Below are 20537 nucleotides of genomic sequence, written 5' to 3'. Positions count from 1 at the left end.
TGCCAAGTTTTCCTCCATTGCCAAGTCCATGGTGTGGAAGTTATTCGCGACAGTAAAGTTACTTTGTTCTTGGCGTTACCAAACATCAAACAATGGCTGGAGCGCCGTCTTTCCTCTTTTGCGTCTTTTTTCTCGATTCAAGTGACTGTAATGGCGTGTGGTTGGCTGCAGATGCGCCGAGTCTCCATCCACTTGTATGGGATTTTTACTCCACCAGAATATGGGGGGTTTGACGTCTTCGTCGAAAAGAGAGAAAAAAAAAAAAAAAAAAAAAAAAAAACACCCCCAGTCCTCATGGGGAATGTGGTCGCGTGCTTTGTTGCCTCTCTCGTTTCGACTTGAACTTGAAGGGTTCAACCGACTGGGGTATGGATATGGTAGGGTCCACCTAGGAAAGAAGCACAACCCACTTTTGTTTGATCGCCACACCCGGTCCCGCCAATCTCGACGTGTAAAAAGAAGCCCTCAATCGCAGCATGGCATTCTTTGGCACCGGGAATAACATTATTCATCCGCGGCCGTGACATGTTTCTTCCCATGTCCCTGTCCATTGTTATCATGAGCCATCAGATAACAGATCTTGTACTCAAAATCGTTAGCGTTAATCTTTCTTTCAAGTTGGTGAAGAAAACAAGCAAACATGCATGAAACCTCTTCTGGGCATGCTTTTAATCACTACGGGATTGTGAATTATTAAATGTACGATTAGTTATTTTATACATGCTCGCCCACCGACCTCCGTTCCATGTCTGGAGATCTTATCCTCGATCCCATAGACACGCTAGGTGACGGAGAGCGAACAATCCCTTGTATGGGTCTTGACGATTCTCGACTGGGAGGTCTTTGCAGCGCGATGTTGGTTGTTGCCGAAAGCTCCATCTCCGTCTGTCGCGTATACTTGTGAAAATTCAGGCCACTATGCGGTCCTGAAGTATCAGAAGTGGTCCCTCCTGTCCGTGTCGTCCTCTCTTGTACCAGACCGCACATGTGCCTGCAAAACGGCCGGAGTGCCGGGAGGCACGCGCAGATGATCCCTGCCCAGAGCTCCACGACGCTGTAAACGACAAATATAGGGTTAGTCCTGCCGAATTTTGCCGAATCTTGGAGTGGTCGGGTGGTATTCTTGACGGGGACCTTTCGGAGCCACTACTCACCACCACATAGCTGTGTCGGAAAACGACCAAAGGGAGACGTCTTTCGAAAGCATCGTGAAAGCTTCATATGACTTGTATGCGCGGTATACACTGACGCCAAAAACGCTGTGACGTTGAGAAGCCATTCGCTGATTAGCAACCAATTCTTTGCCTGTTTCGAAATCCAAGCTTCACCAACGTTGGGGGGAGACGCGGCAGGTAAAAACTCACAAACCACCCGCCATTAAGATGGCCAGCACCCCAATCTTTTTCGTCCTGCCGACTTGCAGGGGGCGGAGTATCCACACGGGAAGGAGTAATATGACCAAGTCCGTAAACGAGTTTATCATGGCAGTTGAGACCCAAATTTCACCCAGATTGCTGCATGTGGGCAGGCTGATGACACCCGTGCCAAAGAGATCCAAGAGACCACGGAGGCCTGCCGCGCAGGCCATGGTGCCCCCCGCTAGAATTATGCATTGGAGAATTGAGAGGACCAAGGTGGCGTAGGCGACGATTCGGATTGCGCGGGGGCTGGCGGTGGTGGTGAAGTTTAGGAGGTAGAGTATTACAGAGGCTTTGGCGAGGCCCGTGGCGATGCAATAAGACGGCATGGAGACGAGGCCGTTGAGCTGAGGAAATTTGACTTTGTTAGGGGGAATATATCCAACAGCAAAACAAGCCAAATCGAAGAAGGCAGAAACCCTTACTTTGGACAAATATATGCAATTCACAAGAGGAACCTGTCCCCCCATTACTTCAGATATACCAAAGATGACTGAGAACAACGAGTTAGTTTTTTTTTTTTCGCCCTGGTAAAGATCCTGACAAACAAACAAGCAACGCTCACAATCTGCCTCCGTGGCTGCGAATATCACTCCAAAAACCTTGATGTCGTCTGGGTTAGCTGTTGGGCAAGTCATACTATGGATGTTGAGCGCACGCTTACTGCAGCAAGGACGATGAGTGCTTCAAGCCATCGAACATTCTCTTGTCAGCTCTTGCTCATGGGAGAGCTCAAACTCGTAGATTCCATCAATAGCACTCACTGTCAGTCGTCCTCCATCGGCGAAAAATGAAGCCGACTGTCCATAGTCGAAGCAGCAAAATAGGTAACGATAACGCTGGGAGGATGCAACACAAGTAATACCACGGTCGCGCTGTATCCACATGGGTAAGTGGGAGCGTATCCCTTGTTGCGCGGCGGGGGATCAGCATGGTTGTCGGTTAACCTTGCTACTCGTTGAGGGTTGAGGTACTCCCGGGACATCGGTTGCAGGTGTAGACGGAGCTCAAATGAACGGTCGATTCCAAGAAAAGATCTTCCTTGAAGATTTGACCAGGTGGACCTTCGCAAGCGGATGGGTATATAGCAACTTGCACACAAGAACAAGTGCGCAAAGATAAGAGAACCTTGCGTGTCAGCTCCCCTCTGTCAAATCTGGCAACCCTCAGGGTGATAGCACTATTGGCTGGCTCTGCTATGAGAATAGCTGCTAGTGTACGGCGGATCAAGGGTTAGCGCACCATGAATGGCCTAGCAATCCGGGGGCGCACGGATTGAAGTGAGACGTTGATTGGGTTTGTTGATACTCCTAACCGAAACTTGTCATAGTCGCTCACTAGAGCATAAAGTCTCAGGAGGCACTGGCCAAACCTACCGGTGGTTCGTTCTGGCCCAAAAGTCACTAGACTAGGGACAAAAGGCTGACGAAAGCGCAGCAAACACGTGGTAAAGATTGCTGTGCTTCAAAATAGGCGAGGATGGTATGACATGGCTTGCTTTCCAAGACACCTAACATGAATAGATTTTCAACCGGTTTGCTGATCTGCGATTTCCCCAGAGAAGCTAAGAATATGGCTCCGTCGGGGTTCAGACATTAGGACCCCGAAATTCGCATTTGACAAAAGCTTCAAGTTGTTGACCGTGTACAAAGGCCTGAGAAGACACGGAAAATATACATGGTCCCCTGCGGAAATTTAGCGCCTGGTTTGCTCTGGGAGCTGTCATCCTAGGGAGGTTAGTAGGCGATAGGGGAAGGAAGAAGAATTTGGGACTAGCTCGTCGATAACGTGGGTAGACCAAGTTCGACTTGCGCATAGGGAGTAGGACCATTGGTTGGCAACAAAATACATGTATTACTTGATACAATCGGGTTTTTAAACGCTAGACGGGGTAAAAAAAAAAAGAGGAACAGAACAGAAAAGGTTGTTGGCATAGACGGATGGTATTAAAGCGAGACTGGGGGAAAAACGAGAAAGCAAAAAAAGGGAAAAATTAAAAGACAATAAGGCGCCAGGGGATTTGACTAGTCGTCGCCTTCAGTAACCTTCTTTAACCGCTCAGCCGAAGGCGCTGTGGACCACCAAATGTCCTCTAAATCGTCGTTCCCAGCGTCCGCCGCCACACCCTCGCCCTTGACGCCGCGGGTGATGCGCCGAAGCGGCATGGTGCCCGAGTCGACGATCCACCACAGTTCATCCGCAAGGACCTCAATGGCGACCTTGAACACATCACGAAACCATGCTGACTCGACGTGCTCGTCAGGCACGCCACGGTCGGAAGAGGCGGCGACTGCGTAGACCCAAGGTGCGGGGTTTCTGCCGCGTCGTGAAGCTGTGGTTGGGAGGTCCTCTGGTGCCATTCCGAGCACCGAATCAATGACTTGATCCGTTGCTGAGAGGAAGATTGGCTGGCTGAAGCCTGGCGAGAGCGTGGATTGAAGCTCTTGGAATTTGCTTTTGAGTTTGATCGAATTGGGGGTTAGCTCGGATTTCTCCCCACCAGCTTGTCAATTACGTCACTTTGATGACAGCTCCACTGCCTGAAGCTAAGGTTGATTCTGCCAACCAAAAGCCGCAAGACGTAGAGCCAAAATCAACAGACGCTGCCAAAAAAAGAAAAGTCAAGCCACACTCGAAAAGACGAGGAGCAACCTGAAACAATCTACAAATGGTAGAGGATAAAAAGAATAGGGAAAAAGAAAAAGAAACTCACCCCCTAAGGATCTGCACATCCGCACCGTCCAGCGCGGGGTCTTCAATCCAGCGCACCTCAAACATCTCGCGCGCCTTTGATGCCGCTTCCCCACTGCCGCCACTGGTGCTGCTTCCGCCTCCGCCGCTGCTTCTTCCATTCTCGAAGGCCCAATCGAATGGCACCTCGAGGATGCGTTGAAACTGCGCCTGGAACTCCTTCCACCGCTGTTCGGCGCCACCCCCGCCGTAGCATCCCGCCCGTACGCCGACGAAACCCCACGGTTGGTCCTGGTGTCGCTTCCTCCACTGCTTGAGCCAGCTCGGCGTCATAACGTCGGCGTTGATGCTGCTCACGCTCGCCCTGCGGTCGCGTGGATTGTTTGTGTATGTGTCGAGCATCGTCGGCCCGCCCGAGAGCCTCCTCTCGAAATTGTGCTTGGACATGGCCGCCGCGCCGTGCTCGCCCAGAATCTCCCTCAGTCCCGCCTGCATCTTGTCCAGCTCCCCCTCGGGCAGCGATAATATGTCCTCTGCCGTCGCCTCGCTGTATTTCTGGTAATTCCAGCCCTCCGGCCAGTAGCTGCTCGAGTGGTCGCCATATTGCATGTGCTCGGGTTCGGTGCGTCCGGGACCCTTGGCAAGGGGGTTTAGGATGTTGTTACCGCTGATGCTTTGCGCCATTGTGAGTATGTATATCAATTGTGATGATGAATGTACGTTCAGATAGCACAGGATGGACCAGACCTGGATTAATCTATTTTAAATGAACCAGAGACCGCGTCACTTATATAAAGATAAGACGTCTATCTGCCTTGCTCCCAAAGTTCCTCCGTACCTTAGCTTCCTGTACCTCCCTTTGGTCCTATGGCGATCCGACCTTATCATTTGATCTACCTACGGAGTACCTCACCCGAAGCTGTCAAATCGTCACACGTGATGGCTTTGTCCCCACCTGTCGCTTTTGCCTCTCCGGACTGAGGTACCTATGAGGCCTATCGAGATACCTGAGTAACTTAGGTAGTCTTTTTTTGAATGTACCTTTTTGCGGAGAGCAAGATTGAATCGGGCGGCATTTGGAAGTTTGCTTTCCCCACCCGACAAAACTGCCCTGAAATATCGCCAGCATAACCGCCGCCACCCTTGGGCATACCCTGATTTAACGACGTCACAACGCAGTTTTTGTCAACAGTAGATTCGATGATGCGAGCTTTCCCGGAGGTTTCTGAAACCTTGCCGTGGCTGGAAAACACGCAACCCATGGTGTTTCTTTTGCTTGGATGCGAATTGATCGCGTACCACCTGCCACAAAGCTCCAAATCACATACATATTTTTCCATACTAGCCCCCCGGCAACCTGCCAAGACGCGCCGCCGTGTCACAACCAGGGAGGCAATCCCAACAAGACTGATCTAAGCCAAGCTAAGCTTGATCGAGGTGAAACTTGGCTCAACCCGCCAAGCGACTTCGACTTTGGGATACATAGATGCCTGGGAGCGGCGGTTTTTTTTTTTTTTCTTTCTTTTTTTTTTCTTTCTTTTTTTTTTCTTTCTTTTTTTTTCGATTGGGGTGTTCGTATGACTGGAGGTTGACAAAATGGATGAATCGGCTAGGTATATGATGATTCCCAAGTTGTCCGAAGCCATCACCTTGGGGCGTTTGTGATCGGGAAATAGAGTTGAGGTACCAATATCGGTTTTGAGGAATAGTCCGACCCAAATTTGATCTGCAGTTTCCCTCTCGGCCCAACGCAAATCGAATGCCATTTAATTGACAATATCTTCTCAGGGGAAAAGGAAGGCAATCACCATGTGACCGTCAGGTGGCTACTTTTGTCGCACCTAGACTCTCTCCAATCTCTGCCAGGCTTCAAATTCTGGCCTACAGAGTAAGGTAGGAAGGCATACATTGCACGGCCGCTTGCACGCTATAGCCTACCAAGAGCATCTCCCCGTCTCCCCAAGGATACTCTTCGAGTGTCAACGTATCGTTGGTTAGTGCGAGTAAGGCGAGTCGTTCCAGCACATGGCTGGGCAGAGGATTGGCACGCGTTTGTGTCCCACCGACCTCTGGCCAATGTGCGCTGAAGATAGCCCTGCCGATGCCAAACCTGCCTCTCCCCCGCCCGAAAACGGACCCTGCCTGCCCGTGTCCGAGAACCTATTTTTTTTTTTTTTTTTTTTTAATTATCGGCGAAACTCGAGAAACCGCTGGTATTTCTGCCCTGCCGAACAAGGCCGAGAACTTCAGGATGCTGACCACTAAAACAAAAATGGCTGAGCATTGCTGGCGATTGAATTTGGATATGACTGAAGAGCAGAGATGGGTGAAGCACGGGGAAAGGGCGAGAACTTGTATCATCATGTCACAAATAACCTTGGGCATGACAAAGACTGTCCTCCAAACGATTGATACTAACATACTAACAATCATAGTAGAGAATTAGACAGCCAGTACTAACATCGACATAAACAATGGATTGAACTCGTCCTTTCCCGTAACCACCGCCTAAAAACTAAGCATATTGAGTGATTGGATCTGATCAATGGCCTAACTCAAAACATACACTCACTGGTGACTCGAGCCCAAACCAGGCCAGCACTAAGACAAGAGTTGAACCGCTATTCAATGCGAGAGAAACATTGTAAAAAATTATTCTCAGAGTCGGCATCGGTGACTTACACCAAGTTCAGATGCTTTCGCAGCGATCCTGCCCCGCGAAGGTAGTAGCCCTTAATCTAGGGCTGATGCGTCTAGGCTCATCCTCCTCATCGATAGCCTTGATGCTTGCAGGTGTAAAGTTGCGTAGACGCTTGTTGCATCTATCGGGAGCAGCTTCTCCCAGGGGTGTCACGGTATTGTTTGCACCAGATGCCGTCGCCGTCAACAAAGGCGCAGCACTTCCCTCCGAGGCATTAGAGAACGAAGCCAGAAGATCGCCAGATGAACAGACCCTAGAGCTAGTCGAGGATGAATAGAACGGCATGTCACTGCTCGCTTCCGGTGGGCCTCTTGGCACTGCGTGTGGTGGCAGCATCTGAAAGCTTTGCTGGGAGGGTGTGTTGATATTGGAAGCCACAGCAGCAGTGACTTCTGCAACCGTAAATGCAGATGATGAGAAGTTTCGCTTATCCAGAATATCGACGCAAGGCGAATGGATAGCTGGTGAGCACTGTGCAGCAAAATTACTGAATTTGCGCGTCTCCTTTCGTGACTTGACTTCGGAGGCTGGCAGAGGCACCATGTGCGGTTGAACGGGCAACGGGTGAGGTTGGTTAAGCAACGAATGCGTCAGGGACGCAGCGAGATCGCCGGGAATTGCCGAGTTCGGCAGGTTGAACGAAAAACCAGGAGCTTAAGGGAGTTAGTTACTTGAGTTGATGCCAAAACGAGGTCAAGGACTTACGGTAGCTGCAATCCATCGGACCAACAATCGGTGTATTTGTAGGTGCTCTCATATGAGTAGGAGCAAAATCTTCCTCGGTCATGATTGCAGTAGGGACGTTGATGGGGTCAAGCATAACCGTGTTATAACCGCTCCCAGAAGAAGAGTAATCCGGCACACTCCCAAAATCGGGCATGCTAGTATCTGTGCTCGATTTCCTTGCAGCTCTCACGTTGTAAGCACTCTTGTTAGGGCCAGCATACCACTTGATGGCTGCATCACTATACGAGACAGACATCGGGGTTCCACCGACTACAGGGGTGGTTAGCTGTGAGAACAACGGAATGGATTGGTTCAATGTTGGGTTGTTGATAAATCCAGGTGGGCCAGACGGCGTTGAGAGTTGGTGGATCGGCGTAGAGAACATTGTTCCTCCTATATTGGTCGTAGCCATCGACTGGCGGCGGGGTGAATGTCCATGGGACTCGGCACCGTCTCCAGATCGATACGTGGGGACTTGTCGGTTTTCCGCATTGGGTATTCCCTTCCACATTGAGGGATTTGGCCAAGCAATCCTATTGGCTTCCAGAATATCTAAATTGGAGGCTTCTTGTAAGTCATGACATTGCACCGCGACTTATCCGGGTAGGGCATCTTACCAAGAGGGGCATGCTGAAAAGAGAAAGCAACTACGTTTTTTACCCTCTCGATGGGGTTGGTCAAGGAATCTCGTGGAAATCCTTCGCTGATGACGATCTTGATCCGGCCAATATCGTCGCTTGGGTGCCAGTGATCATGGTATAGAAGCTCTCGACGGAAATGCGGAAATCGGAACGGCTCTAGCTCGCCTGACTTGGTGAATTCTGAAGATGGCCACAAGTCAGATATTTGTTCCGAAGAAGAAAAAAATGTCTAAGTGTGGGATCTCAGCAAAATTTACCGAAAGTATTGGTAATCAGGCAGGGCCAGTCCCCGTTGCGAGCAAAGGCTGTCGACCTATTATAGTCCGGGGTCAGCATCCCGCACAAGAAATGGCAATGGTACAGGGCGGCACAGAGCGCATGGCCTTACGAGACTAGGCGGCCGTCGATGTAGATCCGAGCCTCGAACTGTACCAGTTCTGTATGCTTGCTGAAGTTCTTGGTATATTGACTGATCTCAGGTGTGCGCCAGCTGTGGATAGAAACGTGAAAGGCTGTCCCAGTAGACAGGCTTGGAACAAAGCAAGTCATGACTGGAAGGCCAGGCGATCCATGTCCATGAGGGATCTCGAAATCAGCAACGACATGGCAGGCAACCTTGAACTCCTTCAAGGGTACTTTCACGGTCTGATTGGAGCCGGGCGTGCTGGTTCGATCCGAGGGAAAGATGAGTATGTCCCAGTCTTCGTACCGCATTTTTCGGGCAACGCCTGAGGTCGAAAAGTAGGGATTTTGCTGACCTATAATCTTCCAAAGAGAGTGGCCAGTGTAAAGGGCGGAACCACGATGTATAAACACACGGGACAAGAGTTGTGTCTAGTAAATTACAGGGTCTCCGGGCATGGTAAAAGGACACACAGCGGTCCGCTCTCTGGGTGTGGTATGCCATCTGGGTTGTAGCTGCCATCACGTTTGAGCACCTTGGCTACTAGGAAGGTACCTTCCCAGGCTGCTTGCCATCCTACCACCAAAATTTGCCTACCTCATCACAACTTCCCGAGCAGTGGGTTATCATTGGGTACCTAATCTACCTACCTAGGTACCTAGGTAAGTACTTACTTATCTACCTCCTAGGTAGGTAGGCAAATGAAAGGCAACGAAATCACGCAAACGACAGAAAAAGTTTCAGCGTACATTCACCTACCGGATCCGTTAACAAACACCTCCTACCTTCTATTTGGCCGCTTTCGTGTATTAATTGGGGTTGCAATGGATAACATTTCAACTCGATAGGAGTAGACAAGCTGAGCTTTATGCACAGATGCTGCCGTTCTTGGAAACCTTTTGACCTTACTAGACAGGTACCGATTGCTGGTCTTGCGATAACTCACCTCCTTCCTTGGGGGCAAAGAAAGAAAAAAAAAAGTCCAAAGCATGCAGCAATTGAACCAAAGCAAGCCAACTACCTTCAGACATTTTTAGTCAGGACCAGCCAAACTGGCCAGGTCCTATTGAATACCTGCTTGTTATGAGATTGTTCCGAATCCAGGCAAACTTAACGACCCCGGTGGGTACCTCCGGCGAAAGCAGTTTTGAGGGTACGGCACCGTTTAAGTTCACGATCTCGGAACGCGTTGGTTTCCGGCCGTGATCCACGTGAAAATAGTTCAGTTCAACACAAGGTGGTACTTACGGGATTGAGCCCTAAGAGAGGGAAATCAAGCTCCCCTACACCTGCGGCATGTCGTGGAACTCCTGAGGTTCAAAGACATACGAAACACCGGATTTAGTTGGCGGCGGCCGATTTCTCCCAATCCACGACTTCTTCTAGACAAAGTGTATGTACAAGAGGGCATTCCGCGCCTTTTATTCCTTGACAAATGGCTCTGGGTCTCCGGCCATTCTTGCCTGTGCGTCGGAAGCAAATGTTAGTATCAATTCTCTGGCCAAAAAAGCAATGGCAACATGAGAAAGTTGCAACTTACCCTCATCGCGCCGGGACCTCCGAGCTCGCGTTCAAGGCCACCCTCGAACTCGCGGGGATACGACTGGATATCAGGGTATGCCATCTTGACGCCAACCAATACACCCAGAAAGGCAACAACAAATGTGCCGAACATGACGGCACCCTTGCCAGGAGTCGTCCATGTGTACTCGTGCGGCGTGAACATGCCGTGGAGATCGAAATCCTCGTGGACAGGCTCGCCAAAGTTCCTCCTCTCCTGCTTGTCCCACCAATCTCCATGAGGGTCACGGAATTGACGTTTGACAGGGAGAGGGTTGACGTATCCACCGTTCTGGGATGTGACAGACACAATTAGTATGGCTTCCACTACGTCCAGGCCTCACGCCGTGTGGCCCATCGCTTCCGAGTCATCACTGACCATTCCGGGATCTTCCTCCTCTGTAAGCCTAGGGGGATCCGGGTACTTCTGGTCAAGAACATCGCGGCTGTTGATCGACGGGGGGAGGTAGGTTCGGCGTGAAATGAGTGGTAGTCGGGTAGCAGTTCTGGGCACCGCCCGTACAATCTGTCGCGACAGCATCTGGTAAAACACTGGTCAGGTATCTGTGGTGGTCAATTGAGCTAGAACAGTTGCAACAGAACAGTTACCTTGACGTGTTGGCGCAAGAAGGCGATGCTGTCGACCTGTTGGCTATTTGCAGCTTCAATTGATTGGAGCTTTGATGCGCAGCTCGTCGACAGTTGATCGATTGGAGATGCGGTTAACCAAAAATGACATAAGCAGAATTGATGCCTTGGTGCCTTAGGTGGGGTGGAGTGCGGTGCTTCGATCGCGCCTCCACTGGTACCTTAGGTTACTCTGGTCGGATCGCTTTATCGGTAGGCGCATGCCGACTCGCGTGGAATTTTTTCGACAATCACAAGTTTTGCAGGCAACGGCATTTTGTTGTACAAAATCGCGCTGCAGCCAGCCCCCCAGAGCTCTGGCAATGCCCAAACTTTGCGAGTCGGTTACTTGAGTCTTTAGCTTTCGATAGATATCAGCTTCGGCCTCTCAAATGGGAGTTGCATCGAGTTTTCGGTCCTTCTCCCCGCCGTCGACCCGAAAAAACTATGACGGAGACCGCGTCTCCCGTCCCACCTCGCCAACAGTCGGATGCAGTTGATCGTGAACCGGTGAAGAACAACCACAACAACGGCCACATCGATGAACTGCTACCATCTCCATTTCTTGCCAAACCCGTCGAAGACATTGATCCCGTATCTGTGCCGATTTTAGAAGCTGTCCCGTCATCTCCTAGTGATAGTTCGCTCTCGGATCCGTTATCAGAACCTCCCTCGGACGAAGAAGAGATAGAGCTCTCCATCTTGTCCGGACGTCCTGAGACGGCCACCGAAGCGACGAAAAATACATCACAATGCACCGACGAAGTACAAAATAATGAATGCAGTCAGGCCGGAGGTGCCTTGCCTGAAGAAGATGGCGCGTTGGAGGAGCGCCCCACCAAACGTCGGAGGGTACGGGACCATACGCCTCCGCCACCACCAAGCAAGACACGCGACGTCAAGTTAGAATCGCCGCCATGGAAAAAGTTCGAGGCCGAGGGTCCAACATCCTTCACCGATGAAGGCAAGCGGAGGTCAGGGCGAATCAACCTCGCTCCTGCACAGCTCCAGCGCGCAGACCAAAACACCCCAAAGCGCGGTGTTAACGGCACTCAAACAAGCACTCCCGCGAAAAACAAGCATGCATCAACGAACGGAAATGCCTCGAGTAAACAAAAACCGCAGGCTTCTGCAACCACGAACCGCCGCACCAGCGCCGCAGCAAAGCCAACTCCTCCCTCGAAACCGCCCGTCTCCAAAACGACCAGTCGTACCTCGGGCGCACACGAAACCAGAACCTCTCAACGCAGTCGCCGACGATCGCCATCCCCTCCACATAAACTTCCCTCTCGCGCCTCGGCTAGGAGTCGGCGGTCAATAGGAAAGGAAAGCGTTGAAAATGTCGCCGATGATACCGCGCGCGCGGCGCCCCGGATAAAGCTACGAGTAACGAAGCAGACAACGATACCGTTTGTGCATCCAGCGCAAGCAAAGACCCGCCCCAAGCTTGGTCCATCTTTCGAAGAGTATTTCGATCACGCTAGAAACATCCCCGTCGAAGAAGGTGGACAGTATGCGACCGACGACACGCCCCCGATGACCGACGAGATGGCACTTGAAGAAGCGAGACTCTTGAACAGGATAGAGCAAGAGACGGAACCCGGAGGTCTCTTGTCGGTTGGAAAGTGCTCCGTTTATGCACCGGAAGTGGCTGATGAACCTCCGCGCCAATGGGCTCATATGGACCACCTAGTCAAGGCCGTATCCAACTTCAGGAGGCTGATGCTGCAGGAGCAACAAAGACATCGGTCGACAGCTAGGAAGCTCGCCGAGGCTTGTCGCGACGAGTGGCTGAGGAGACAACCCAAAACTGCCGAAGAGCTAGAGCGAGAGCAATATGACATGTGGAGGGCAAAGTATAGTTTCGTCGTCCGAGCGATGTTTGGAACCTGGGAGAATGTCAAGGCCGAGATTAACCGGAGACGAATCGAGGAATGGCAGGCCGAAGAACAGCGTCGCGTCAAAGCTGCACTTCAAGAAGCTGTCCAAATATCGGAACAAAAACTCCAAGCTAGACAACTACACCCTGACGAAGATGGAATTACCGACGACGACAGCGGCATCGATCGGACGTCGGAAGAGGAACAGGACGACTCTGATGTCCTTGACGATGATGACATGATTTCAGGTTCCGAGATCGATCAGGAAGTGATTGAGGGTACCGAGGGCGATGCCGCCGACGAAAGCAACATGTCATCTTCGGAAGACGAAGAGGACGCAAAATCGACAGCTTCCGATGAGGGTCTTACCCAGGAGCAGTTGCGAGAAAAATACGCCCACATATCGGGATTAGGTACACCAAATAACAATGGAGATACCCCTGTCACTCCGGATGTGGAGTCCAAGGCCGACGATACCGCCAACGCGGATGAGACGAGCGACGAGTCTGTCGACATGGATGACGACATGGGCTCGTCGGACATGGATAGTGATGATGAAGATGACGCTGAGGAATCTGAGGGCGACGATGAAGAGGACGAAGATGATGCGCCTGGTGGGCTTCTTGGTCTCTTCTTTGGCAAGTCCGAGCTGAAGCAGCTTACAACAGAAGCTGAGCAGGATAATGGACTCAGTGTTGATGCAGACGTCGAGATGACCAATGAAATTCCGCCATCAGAGGCCAAGTCGCCACTCAAGGTCAACGGGTCTACACCTTCAACGACAACAGCCATTCTTGATAGTAAAACTAATGCTGCTACGGGTGACCTGGACACCTTGGAGCAAAATAACAATGACACCACCAGCTTGAAGGACCCTCCACAGCAACATTCAGCCCAGAGCGTACTACCGTCAGATGGGCCAGAGATCACAGAGACTGCACAAACTGCGGCGGATCCGACAGACAATACCAACATTGATACATTGTCTCCTGGTTCACATCCTCTCACCCACTCTGCCGTTTCCAACTTGCAGAATGGAGGAGCCAAAGACAATCTTGTGCCTCCAGACGTCTCTCCTCTCACAGCTTATCAAGACGATCCTGATGACTTCTCGCCAGAAGCATCGATTGCATATGATTCCGTTGATCCCCCCATCGCGACAGTCGCCGACCAAGATGTGTCCATGGTCGACCTGTTTGCGCCGGAACGTCTCTCATCGGCGGCTTCATCTCTCCCCAACCATCAACCCTCGGCCACAGAACAAACCACGGCAGATCCAGTCCAACAGCTACCGATACCCGAACCTGTAGCACATGAAAATTCGCATGCCACCGAGATGGACATCGACGGCGTGACCACCAAACAAAACGATGAAATGCCATTGCCCCCCACTGCTGATGGGCAACCTACAAAGGCCGAAGCAGTAGTTACCAAAGCTGTAACCCCAGAGACTGATTTACCTACGAATCTGCCCAGTCGTGAATCAAGCCGAACTCCCCACACTTCGGACACCAAGCCATCCGAGATTGACACCGCCACGTCGGTTGAGGCGTCCGGTAACCAGGAGATCAGTCGCTCTGCCTCGCCTCTGCCTGGTGCAGCCAAGACAGAAATACCATTCCTTCTGCGAGGAACGCTGCGTGAATATCAGCACTTCGGATTGGATTGGCTCGCTGGTCTCTATGCCAACAACACGAATGGCATTCTGGCCGACGAAATGGGTTTGGGCAAAACAATCCAGACCATTTCGCTACTGGCACACCTTGCTTGTCATCATGAGGTCTGGGGACCTCATCTCGTGGTCGTCCCAACCAGTGTAATGCTTAACTGGGAGATGGAGTTCAAGAAGTGGTGCCCTGGGTTCAAAATCCTGACATACTACGGTAATCAGGAAGAGCGAAAGAGGAAGAGACAAGGTTGGAGTAACGATGATGTGTGGAACGTCTGTATTACATCTTACCAAATGGTTTTGCAAGACCAGCAGGTCTTCAGGCGCCGGCGCTGGCACTACATGATTCTTGATGAGGCTCACAACATCAAAAACTTCAAGTCCCAACGCTGGCAGACACTGTTGGGCTTCAACACACAAGCACGACTCCTGATCACCGGTACTCCACTTCAAAACAACTTGACCGAGTTGTGGTCTTTGCTTTTCTTTCTCATGCCCTCCGAGAATGGCGTGGGGGGATTCGCGGATTTGAAAGAGTTCCACGACTGGTTCAGCAAGCCAGAATCTCAGATCTTGGAGAGTGGCAGAGAACAGATGGATGATGAGGCTCGAGCAATTATTTCCAAGCTGCACAAGGTGCTTCGGCCTTACCTCCTCCGTCGCCTCAAGGCCGACGTTGAGAAGCAAATGCCAGCCAAGTACGAGCACGTCGAACTTTGCCGGCTCTCCAAGCGTCAGCGTGAACTGTACGATGGCTTCCTCAGCAGGTCTGACACCAGGGAAACGCTTTCTGGTGGCAATTACCTGTCCATCATCAACTGTCTGATGCAGCTCCGAAAGGTCTGCAACCATCCTGATCTTTTCGTCGATCGACCCATCATGACCTCGTTCCGGATGCAAAGCTCAGTTCCCTCCCATTTCGCAGCGACGGAAAAGCTCATTCGAGGAAAGTTGTTCGCCCAAAGACCGTTTGACTCGGTCAGCTTAGAGTTCATGAATCTGGTACCCACGGCGCACGAGAGGTTCTCCGACACCTTTGCTTCAAGCATCGCACAGTATAGTGCCCACCGCGCGCTGAACGAGCTCAGGGAAGCCCAGAAGGTCAGAGCGCATAACGCTTTCTTGCCACTGGACCCTAGTACGGTGGAGTCCAACATAATTTATCTGGAGAGTGCATCTCGCTGGGGACGCTTCGAGGAGTTGCAGCACTGTATATATTTGAATGCATTGCGTCGTCAGCAACAACCCATCTACGGGACCCGCCTTGTGGAATTGCTCACCATCGGTGTCCAGGAACGACCTTTCAAACCGAAGCCCAAGATTCCGAAAAAGATCATTGAGTGGTTTGAGAGTGACTCTCACCTCCTACACAATGCTGTGCAAACATTGGACCGCCGAGCGGAGTCAATGGAGATGCTTATCACCAAGTTTGCATGCGTCACTCCGGCGGTGGTCACCAGAGATCTCACACCGTTTATGCTTGGCGAAAAAGGAGTCAATGCGTTTGAAGAAGCCGACCTCAAGCTGTCGGCCCCGGTCAAGAGGTTACCCTTCATCCCAAGAGAGCGTCCACATGATCCATGGCACGAGGCCCGCATGCGACTCTCCATCCAGTTCCCCGACAAGCGTCTTCTCCAGTACGATTGTGGCAAGCTCCAAGCTCTGGACCGCCTTCTCAGGAAACTTCAGGCCGGCGGGCACCGCGCGCTCATCTTTACACAGATGACTAAAGTTCTGGATATCCTTGAGCAGTTCCTCAATATCCATGGCCACAAGTACCTGCGCTTAGATGGAGCCACCAAAGTGGAACAACGCCAAATTTTGACCGATCGCTTCAATCACGACCCGAGAATATTGTGCTTCATTTTATCCACCAGATCAGGAGGCCTCGGCATCAATCTCACAGGCGCCGACACCGTCATCTTCTATGATCAAGACTGGAATCCAGCCATGGACAAGCAATGTCAGGATCGATGCCATCGTATCGGCCAGACGCGAGACGTGCACATTTATCGTCTCGTCAGCGAGCATACAATCGAGGCCAACATCTTACGAAAGGCGTCGCAGAAGCAGATGCTCGATGACGTTGTCATCCAGGAGGGCGAGTTCACCACCGATTACTTCAACAAGATCTCGGTCCGAGACGTCCTACCTGACTCGGAGAGCGGAGCTGGAGCGAACTCTTTACTTGGCGAGGGCGATGCAGCGGCTAACGCAGCCATGGACCGTGTTCTCGGAGGAGTGGAAAGCACGGACACGCGAACGGCGGGTAGGGCGTTGGAGCAGGCAGAAGACAAGGAAGATGTTACGGCCGCGCATGCCGCCGAGAAAGAGATCCAACAGGACGATGCCGACTTCAGTGAAAAGCCACAGAACACGACAACGTCGAGCACTAGGCAGGGGACTCCCGCAGACGCCCTTTTTGGAGATATGACTGCCGATCAAGCTGCGGCCGAAGGGCAAACTGAGCCCACGGAGCCAGTCGAGGTCGAACACAACGCTTGGGGCGATAAGATCAATACCGTGGACGACTACATGCTTGCTTGGATGGCCAAGCAGCTGGAGGGCACGCCTTTGGATCTTCCCAAGGACAAGAAGAAGAGCAAGAAGAAGGGCAAGGATACGAGAAAGCGTTGATTCTGTTGTTCTAACTGTATCATCATAGGATTTTTCAGGGACATAACAGGGTCTGGATACATACTTAGACGGCAGGAGAATAAGGAATACCAAAATTGGGTTTTGTTTGTCATTTATTTATTTATTTATTTTCTCCCCTGTAATTATATTCTTGTGACCCTGTTCCTCATCCCTTCGGCATTTTGTTTTTCACCGTCTTCTCTACTGTTTGGTGTTTTCTATTTCTTTGTTCTTTTTTTGTTTCCCACGGGGCTAATGGCATTTCTTTCATGGAATTAAAACTATCCGGTGTTGAGGTGTGGCATATCTGGTTGAGGTCATTTGGAAAGAAAAAATTTAGAGCGTCTGATGGGAAATAACACAGGCCCTTCGAAGGGCATTTACTCTGTACACTGAGCTATGCTCGATGCCTTCGCTTAGCATTCGTGAAAGTTGCTACCTTGTTAACATCATTGGGGTGAAAAAAGAAATCCCAAGAGTGTAGTAATCGTTGCTTCAATGAGGACTGGACGACGGAGGCAAAAAGTACAAGTCGGTTTCGAAGCTGGTGAGGATTGTCACTAGTTCCCAATAAATTATTCAAGCATATTATCGCAACTCTGTCTAGCTTGGTATCTAGTTATCCTCTCTAGGCCACCTCTTTCCGCAGTCGATTCTCGTCATGCCAGCGATTTCCACTCCCCCAGCGTTCAGGCTCTCCTGATCGTTCTTACGATGGAGGATAGGACAAATACACAGGTTTGCGAACTTCGAGCGACTCTTGGGAACCAATGCTGAGCTACAAAATAAACAACCTCAACCTTTCAACGAGGAACCAACCAGTCATCCCCAAAGTGTCGACCAATACATAACACAAATTCTTCCCCTGGTGGTTATGTCTTTCCACTTTTGTCTTGAAAGCTGTCTTTTTGATTGCTTGGTCATAAAGAGGGCATGACTGGATAGGCAGTTGACCAGCTTAGCATCCGGTTTGTTGCCTTGATGCCAGATATCAGCGCCTTGTGTGCTTGTCGAATTGCAGATGCATAGACCATCCGACAGGTTGCCAAAAAGCAGAATTGTCGCTCGCCAACCCTCCAGCCCCCTGGTGTTGACGATCTCGTTTTCTTTTTTTTTTTTCCGTATTCAGGGGAAATTGAACAGCTCTTACGCTGCAGACCTGACAGTCCTGGGGGTATCAAGGTGTCAGGAGCTGCCTAGACGTATTCCTTTTCTATTTCTTTGGGACTAGGATCGATGGGCGGCTGGTCGACGTTTTCTGGCTGCGACGGTGTGGGAGGTGCGTCCTCGTTGCTGTTGGGCTTGGAATCCGCACTCGCCGGTGGGCGCCACATCATTTCCAGGTTGTCGCTGAGGCTGCGCTCTTTGTCCCATGACAACTTGATCATGTAGTAAACCATAACGGGTGCGAGAGCGATCAGGATGCCGGCCAGTAGAGGCAGACAAGCACTAACTATGAGCATTCTGAGTTCCGACAGGATTTCGTAGAGGTTGACCTTGCGGGTTGGATCCCTTTGTAGGTGACCGAACTCTGTACAGTCGTTAGAAAAGCCAAAAGAAAAAACCAGGTGAGCCCTGCTGGTTTTGGGAATGGAAAAGGAAGCGAGATACTGGCGATTTGACGTACCCACACACGTCGCCCCGATGGCCCGGATGACGACAATGACGGCAGCAAACGCACCAGATCAAGATGGCGACGATCAGAATGAACTTGGCCGCAACGGCGCATGCGACGATCGATTTAAAAATTATATTGCCCGCCACGGCAAAGGCGTCGTTGAAGATACCACTGATTGGATCTAGAACCATGGTGTTGGGCTTGCTGTAAAAAAAGAAAAAAGAAAAAAAATCAATCTTAAGATTTGTCGTGTGACTTATGGTCAAGTGTACTACAACCAAGAACAGTTTTCATTGGGTGCTTCCACCAAGTAAGGAATGTCAATGGATTGAAAGTTGGACTTTTTCACGATGGAAAGGTATGGGTGACTGCCTCTTCTAGCAAAAAGAAAAAAAAACCCCCCTCGTGACAGTGAAGGGGCGACTGAGTTTGATATTTCCCAGAGATGAAATTTGTTGCTGGGGCGCCATGTAGTGGCGTGAAGTACATTTCAAGCTCCAAGTTCAGTTGCAAGGGAAGGGGTATTTACAGCATGCCGCACATGACCTAACCTTAACCGAGATCTGCGTTGTATCTGGTCACGTTTACGAGCACAGGGAGAAGAGTAGAGTCTGTTGCCCAATTAACTGACATTAAGATTCATATGTGCATTGCACTGGTGCAGTTATTTCTGATAGTGGGTGACTTGCACTAGATCCCCTTTCTCAGCATATGCAGGGATGAGCTTTAAATCCGTGACGATATCCATATGATATATGATCCCATCACCATGGAGATGGAACTATCGCGTCCTGCAGCTAGAATGTACAAACAGAATTGCTGTCATCAAAATAAACGAATGCTCTGCCGGGTTTTTAGAGCAGTCAGTTCTCATTTCCCAAGGGGACTTGACACTTTCTCCTTTCCGTAAACTCATCACATCATGAATATCTCCTTCTACTCTGCTGGCCAAGCTACAGATAATCCAAAGCCACGACAAAAGTTACGAAACACCATAAAAAAACCCCGACAGCTCCTCCCGACATCATCAAGCGCTGTCTACACACATTCGAGATTGTCTACAGTCGAAATGGCATACTCAATTCAGCAAATTAGCTTCACGCAATCAGTAATTGGTGCCATTGCCATTGCCTTGGTCATTGGATGCACGATCTTGCACATGATCGAAGAGTAGGTTGAAAGTCCCTGTAACAATACCATCAAAAAGAACCCACAATTAACCATTCCCGACCACTCCTCATACAGGCGAGAAGATCAAGACCTCCAAATCAGGCGCCAGCTGCTCTGCGAAGGCGCCAAAGAGCTCGCCCGCAACCACGAGCAGCGCAAGCAAGAGGTGCTCAACAACATCCGCCTCCGCCAAGAAGTAGACGAGGACAGGAGAAACCGCATCTTCCTGCGCTCACACATCCACGCCATCTTTTCCTGCGTCCGATACTGCCAACAGCCCTGCGGCTGCAGATATACCGACCGACCACGGGTTCGAGATCTCGATGTCGAGTTCCTTCACGCCTGCTACTCTGACAAGCCCTCCGGCTTCGTCTCCGATCAAGACTGCGATACAACCTCCACTAGCAGCAATTCTACTCGCAGTACTACCTCTGTCGCCAGTGGCACCGTCACTCCTGCCACACCCGTGTCTCCCATCACTTCATTGGCTGCCACACCGCCGGTGTTGCCTGAGAACCGATACGACTCGAGTCTCTCTTTTCTACATGATTACTTCGCCAATGAACTCAACTGAGCGTGTATCGCACACCAGGGAACACCTTGGAAGGTTGTGGGCATGAAGCATCACTTAATATTTTGTTTTGAGAGATCACCTCCCTTTTTGTATAAAAGTTGCGAAGGGAACCTTTGGCTCTACTTAGACATGTAACAATTTGAGTTTGGTTTTGGTTTTCTTTTTGTACCGGATTGGATGTCACCACTAATAAAGAAACTCCTTTAACTTCTACAACTCAAG

At 50.7% G+C, this 20537-nt stretch overlaps 8 protein-coding genes across 8 annotated transcripts; 2 read left to right on the top strand and 6 right to left on the bottom strand.

The window, feature by feature from the left end:
- Positions 1-714: 714 nt before the first annotated feature.
- PgNI_05343 (uncharacterized protein) lies at positions 715-2351 on the bottom strand (the record flags this gene model as incomplete). Its single annotated transcript, XM_031125376.1, has 4 exons — positions 715-1054; positions 1155-1259; positions 1365-2040; positions 2183-2351. 4 exons carry the CDS (start codon positions 2349-2351, stop codon positions 715-717), a joined length of 1290 nt encoding a protein of 429 aa, XP_030981905.1.
- Positions 2352-2369: 18 nt separating this feature from the next.
- PgNI_05342 (uncharacterized protein) lies at positions 2370-3249 on the bottom strand (the record flags this gene model as incomplete). Its single annotated transcript, XM_031125375.1, has 3 exons — positions 2370-2609; positions 2661-2875; positions 3207-3249. The coding sequence occupies 3 exons, from the start codon at positions 3247-3249 to the stop codon at positions 2370-2372; spliced, it is 498 nt and encodes a 165-aa protein (XP_030983213.1).
- Positions 3250-3285: 36 nt separating this feature from the next.
- Positions 3286-4793, bottom strand: PgNI_05341 (uncharacterized protein; the record flags this gene model as incomplete). The annotated part of the gene is made up of 2 exons (XM_031125374.1): positions 3286-3872; positions 4132-4793. The coding sequence occupies 2 exons, from the start codon at positions 4791-4793 to the stop codon at positions 3443-3445; spliced, it is 1092 nt and encodes a 363-aa protein (XP_030982993.1). The 3' UTR covers positions 3286-3442.
- Positions 4794-6798: 2005 nt separating this feature from the next.
- Positions 6799-8891, bottom strand: PgNI_05340 (uncharacterized protein; the record flags this gene model as incomplete). Its single annotated transcript, XM_031125373.1, has 5 exons — positions 6799-7463; positions 7516-7806; positions 8154-8357; positions 8435-8490; positions 8566-8891. The coding sequence occupies 5 exons, from the start codon at positions 8889-8891 to the stop codon at positions 6799-6801; spliced, it is 1542 nt and encodes a 513-aa protein (XP_030981911.1).
- Positions 8892-9505: 614 nt separating this feature from the next.
- On the bottom strand, positions 9506-10814 carry PgNI_05339 (uncharacterized protein). The gene is made up of 4 exons (XM_031125372.1): positions 10750-10814; positions 10520-10681; positions 10121-10432; positions 9506-10043 (listed from the first exon to the last, which is right to left on the bottom strand). Exons 2-4 carry the CDS (start codon positions 10679-10681, stop codon positions 10002-10004), a joined length of 516 nt encoding a protein of 171 aa, XP_030982505.1. The 5' UTR covers positions 10750-10814; the 3' UTR covers positions 9506-10001.
- A 400-nt stretch (positions 10815-11214) lies between these two features.
- On the top strand, positions 11215-16953 carry PgNI_05338 (uncharacterized protein; the record flags this gene model as incomplete). The annotated part of the gene is made up of 1 exon (XM_031125371.1): positions 11215-16953. One exon carries the CDS (start codon positions 11215-11217, stop codon positions 16951-16953), a length of 5739 nt encoding a protein of 1912 aa, XP_030982504.1.
- Positions 16954-18149: 1196 nt separating this feature from the next.
- On the bottom strand, positions 18150-18762 carry PgNI_05337 (uncharacterized protein; the record flags this gene model as incomplete). The annotated part of the gene is made up of 2 exons (XM_031125370.1): positions 18150-18465; positions 18635-18762. The coding sequence occupies 2 exons, from the start codon at positions 18760-18762 to the stop codon at positions 18150-18152; spliced, it is 444 nt and encodes a 147-aa protein (XP_030982495.1).
- An 878-nt stretch (positions 18763-19640) lies between these two features.
- Positions 19641-20315, top strand: PgNI_05336 (uncharacterized protein; the record flags this gene model as incomplete). The annotated part of the gene is made up of 2 exons (XM_031125369.1): positions 19641-19741; positions 19817-20315. The coding sequence occupies 2 exons, from the start codon at positions 19641-19643 to the stop codon at positions 20313-20315; spliced, it is 600 nt and encodes a 199-aa protein (XP_030983110.1).
- Between the last annotated feature and the right edge of the window lie 222 nt (positions 20316-20537).

The sequence above is a fragment of the Pyricularia grisea genome, chromosome I (genome assembly GCF_004355905.1).
Source record: "Pyricularia grisea strain NI907 chromosome I, whole genome shotgun sequence".
Taxonomy (NCBI): Eukaryota; Fungi; Ascomycota; class Sordariomycetes; order Magnaporthales; family Pyriculariaceae; genus Pyricularia; species Pyricularia grisea.
The sequence above is the reverse complement of the archived record's forward strand: the minus strand, read 5'-3'. Positions and strand labels throughout refer to the sequence as shown.

Excerpts from the sequence above, each read along its gene's own strand:
- PgNI_05339 (XM_031125372.1), bottom strand. The coding sequence starts at position 10,681 with ATGCTGTCGCGACAGATTGTACGGGCGGTGCCCAGAACTGCTACCCGA. Across the intron at positions 10,433-10,519 it reads AGGAGGAAGATCCCGGAATG|AACGGTGGATACGTCAACCC; the intron begins GTCAGTGATGAC and ends GTCACATCCCAG. Across the intron at positions 10,044-10,120 it reads GAGGTCCCGGCGCGATGAGG|GCAAGAATGGCCGGAGACCC; the intron begins GTAAGTTGCAAC and ends TCCGACGCACAG.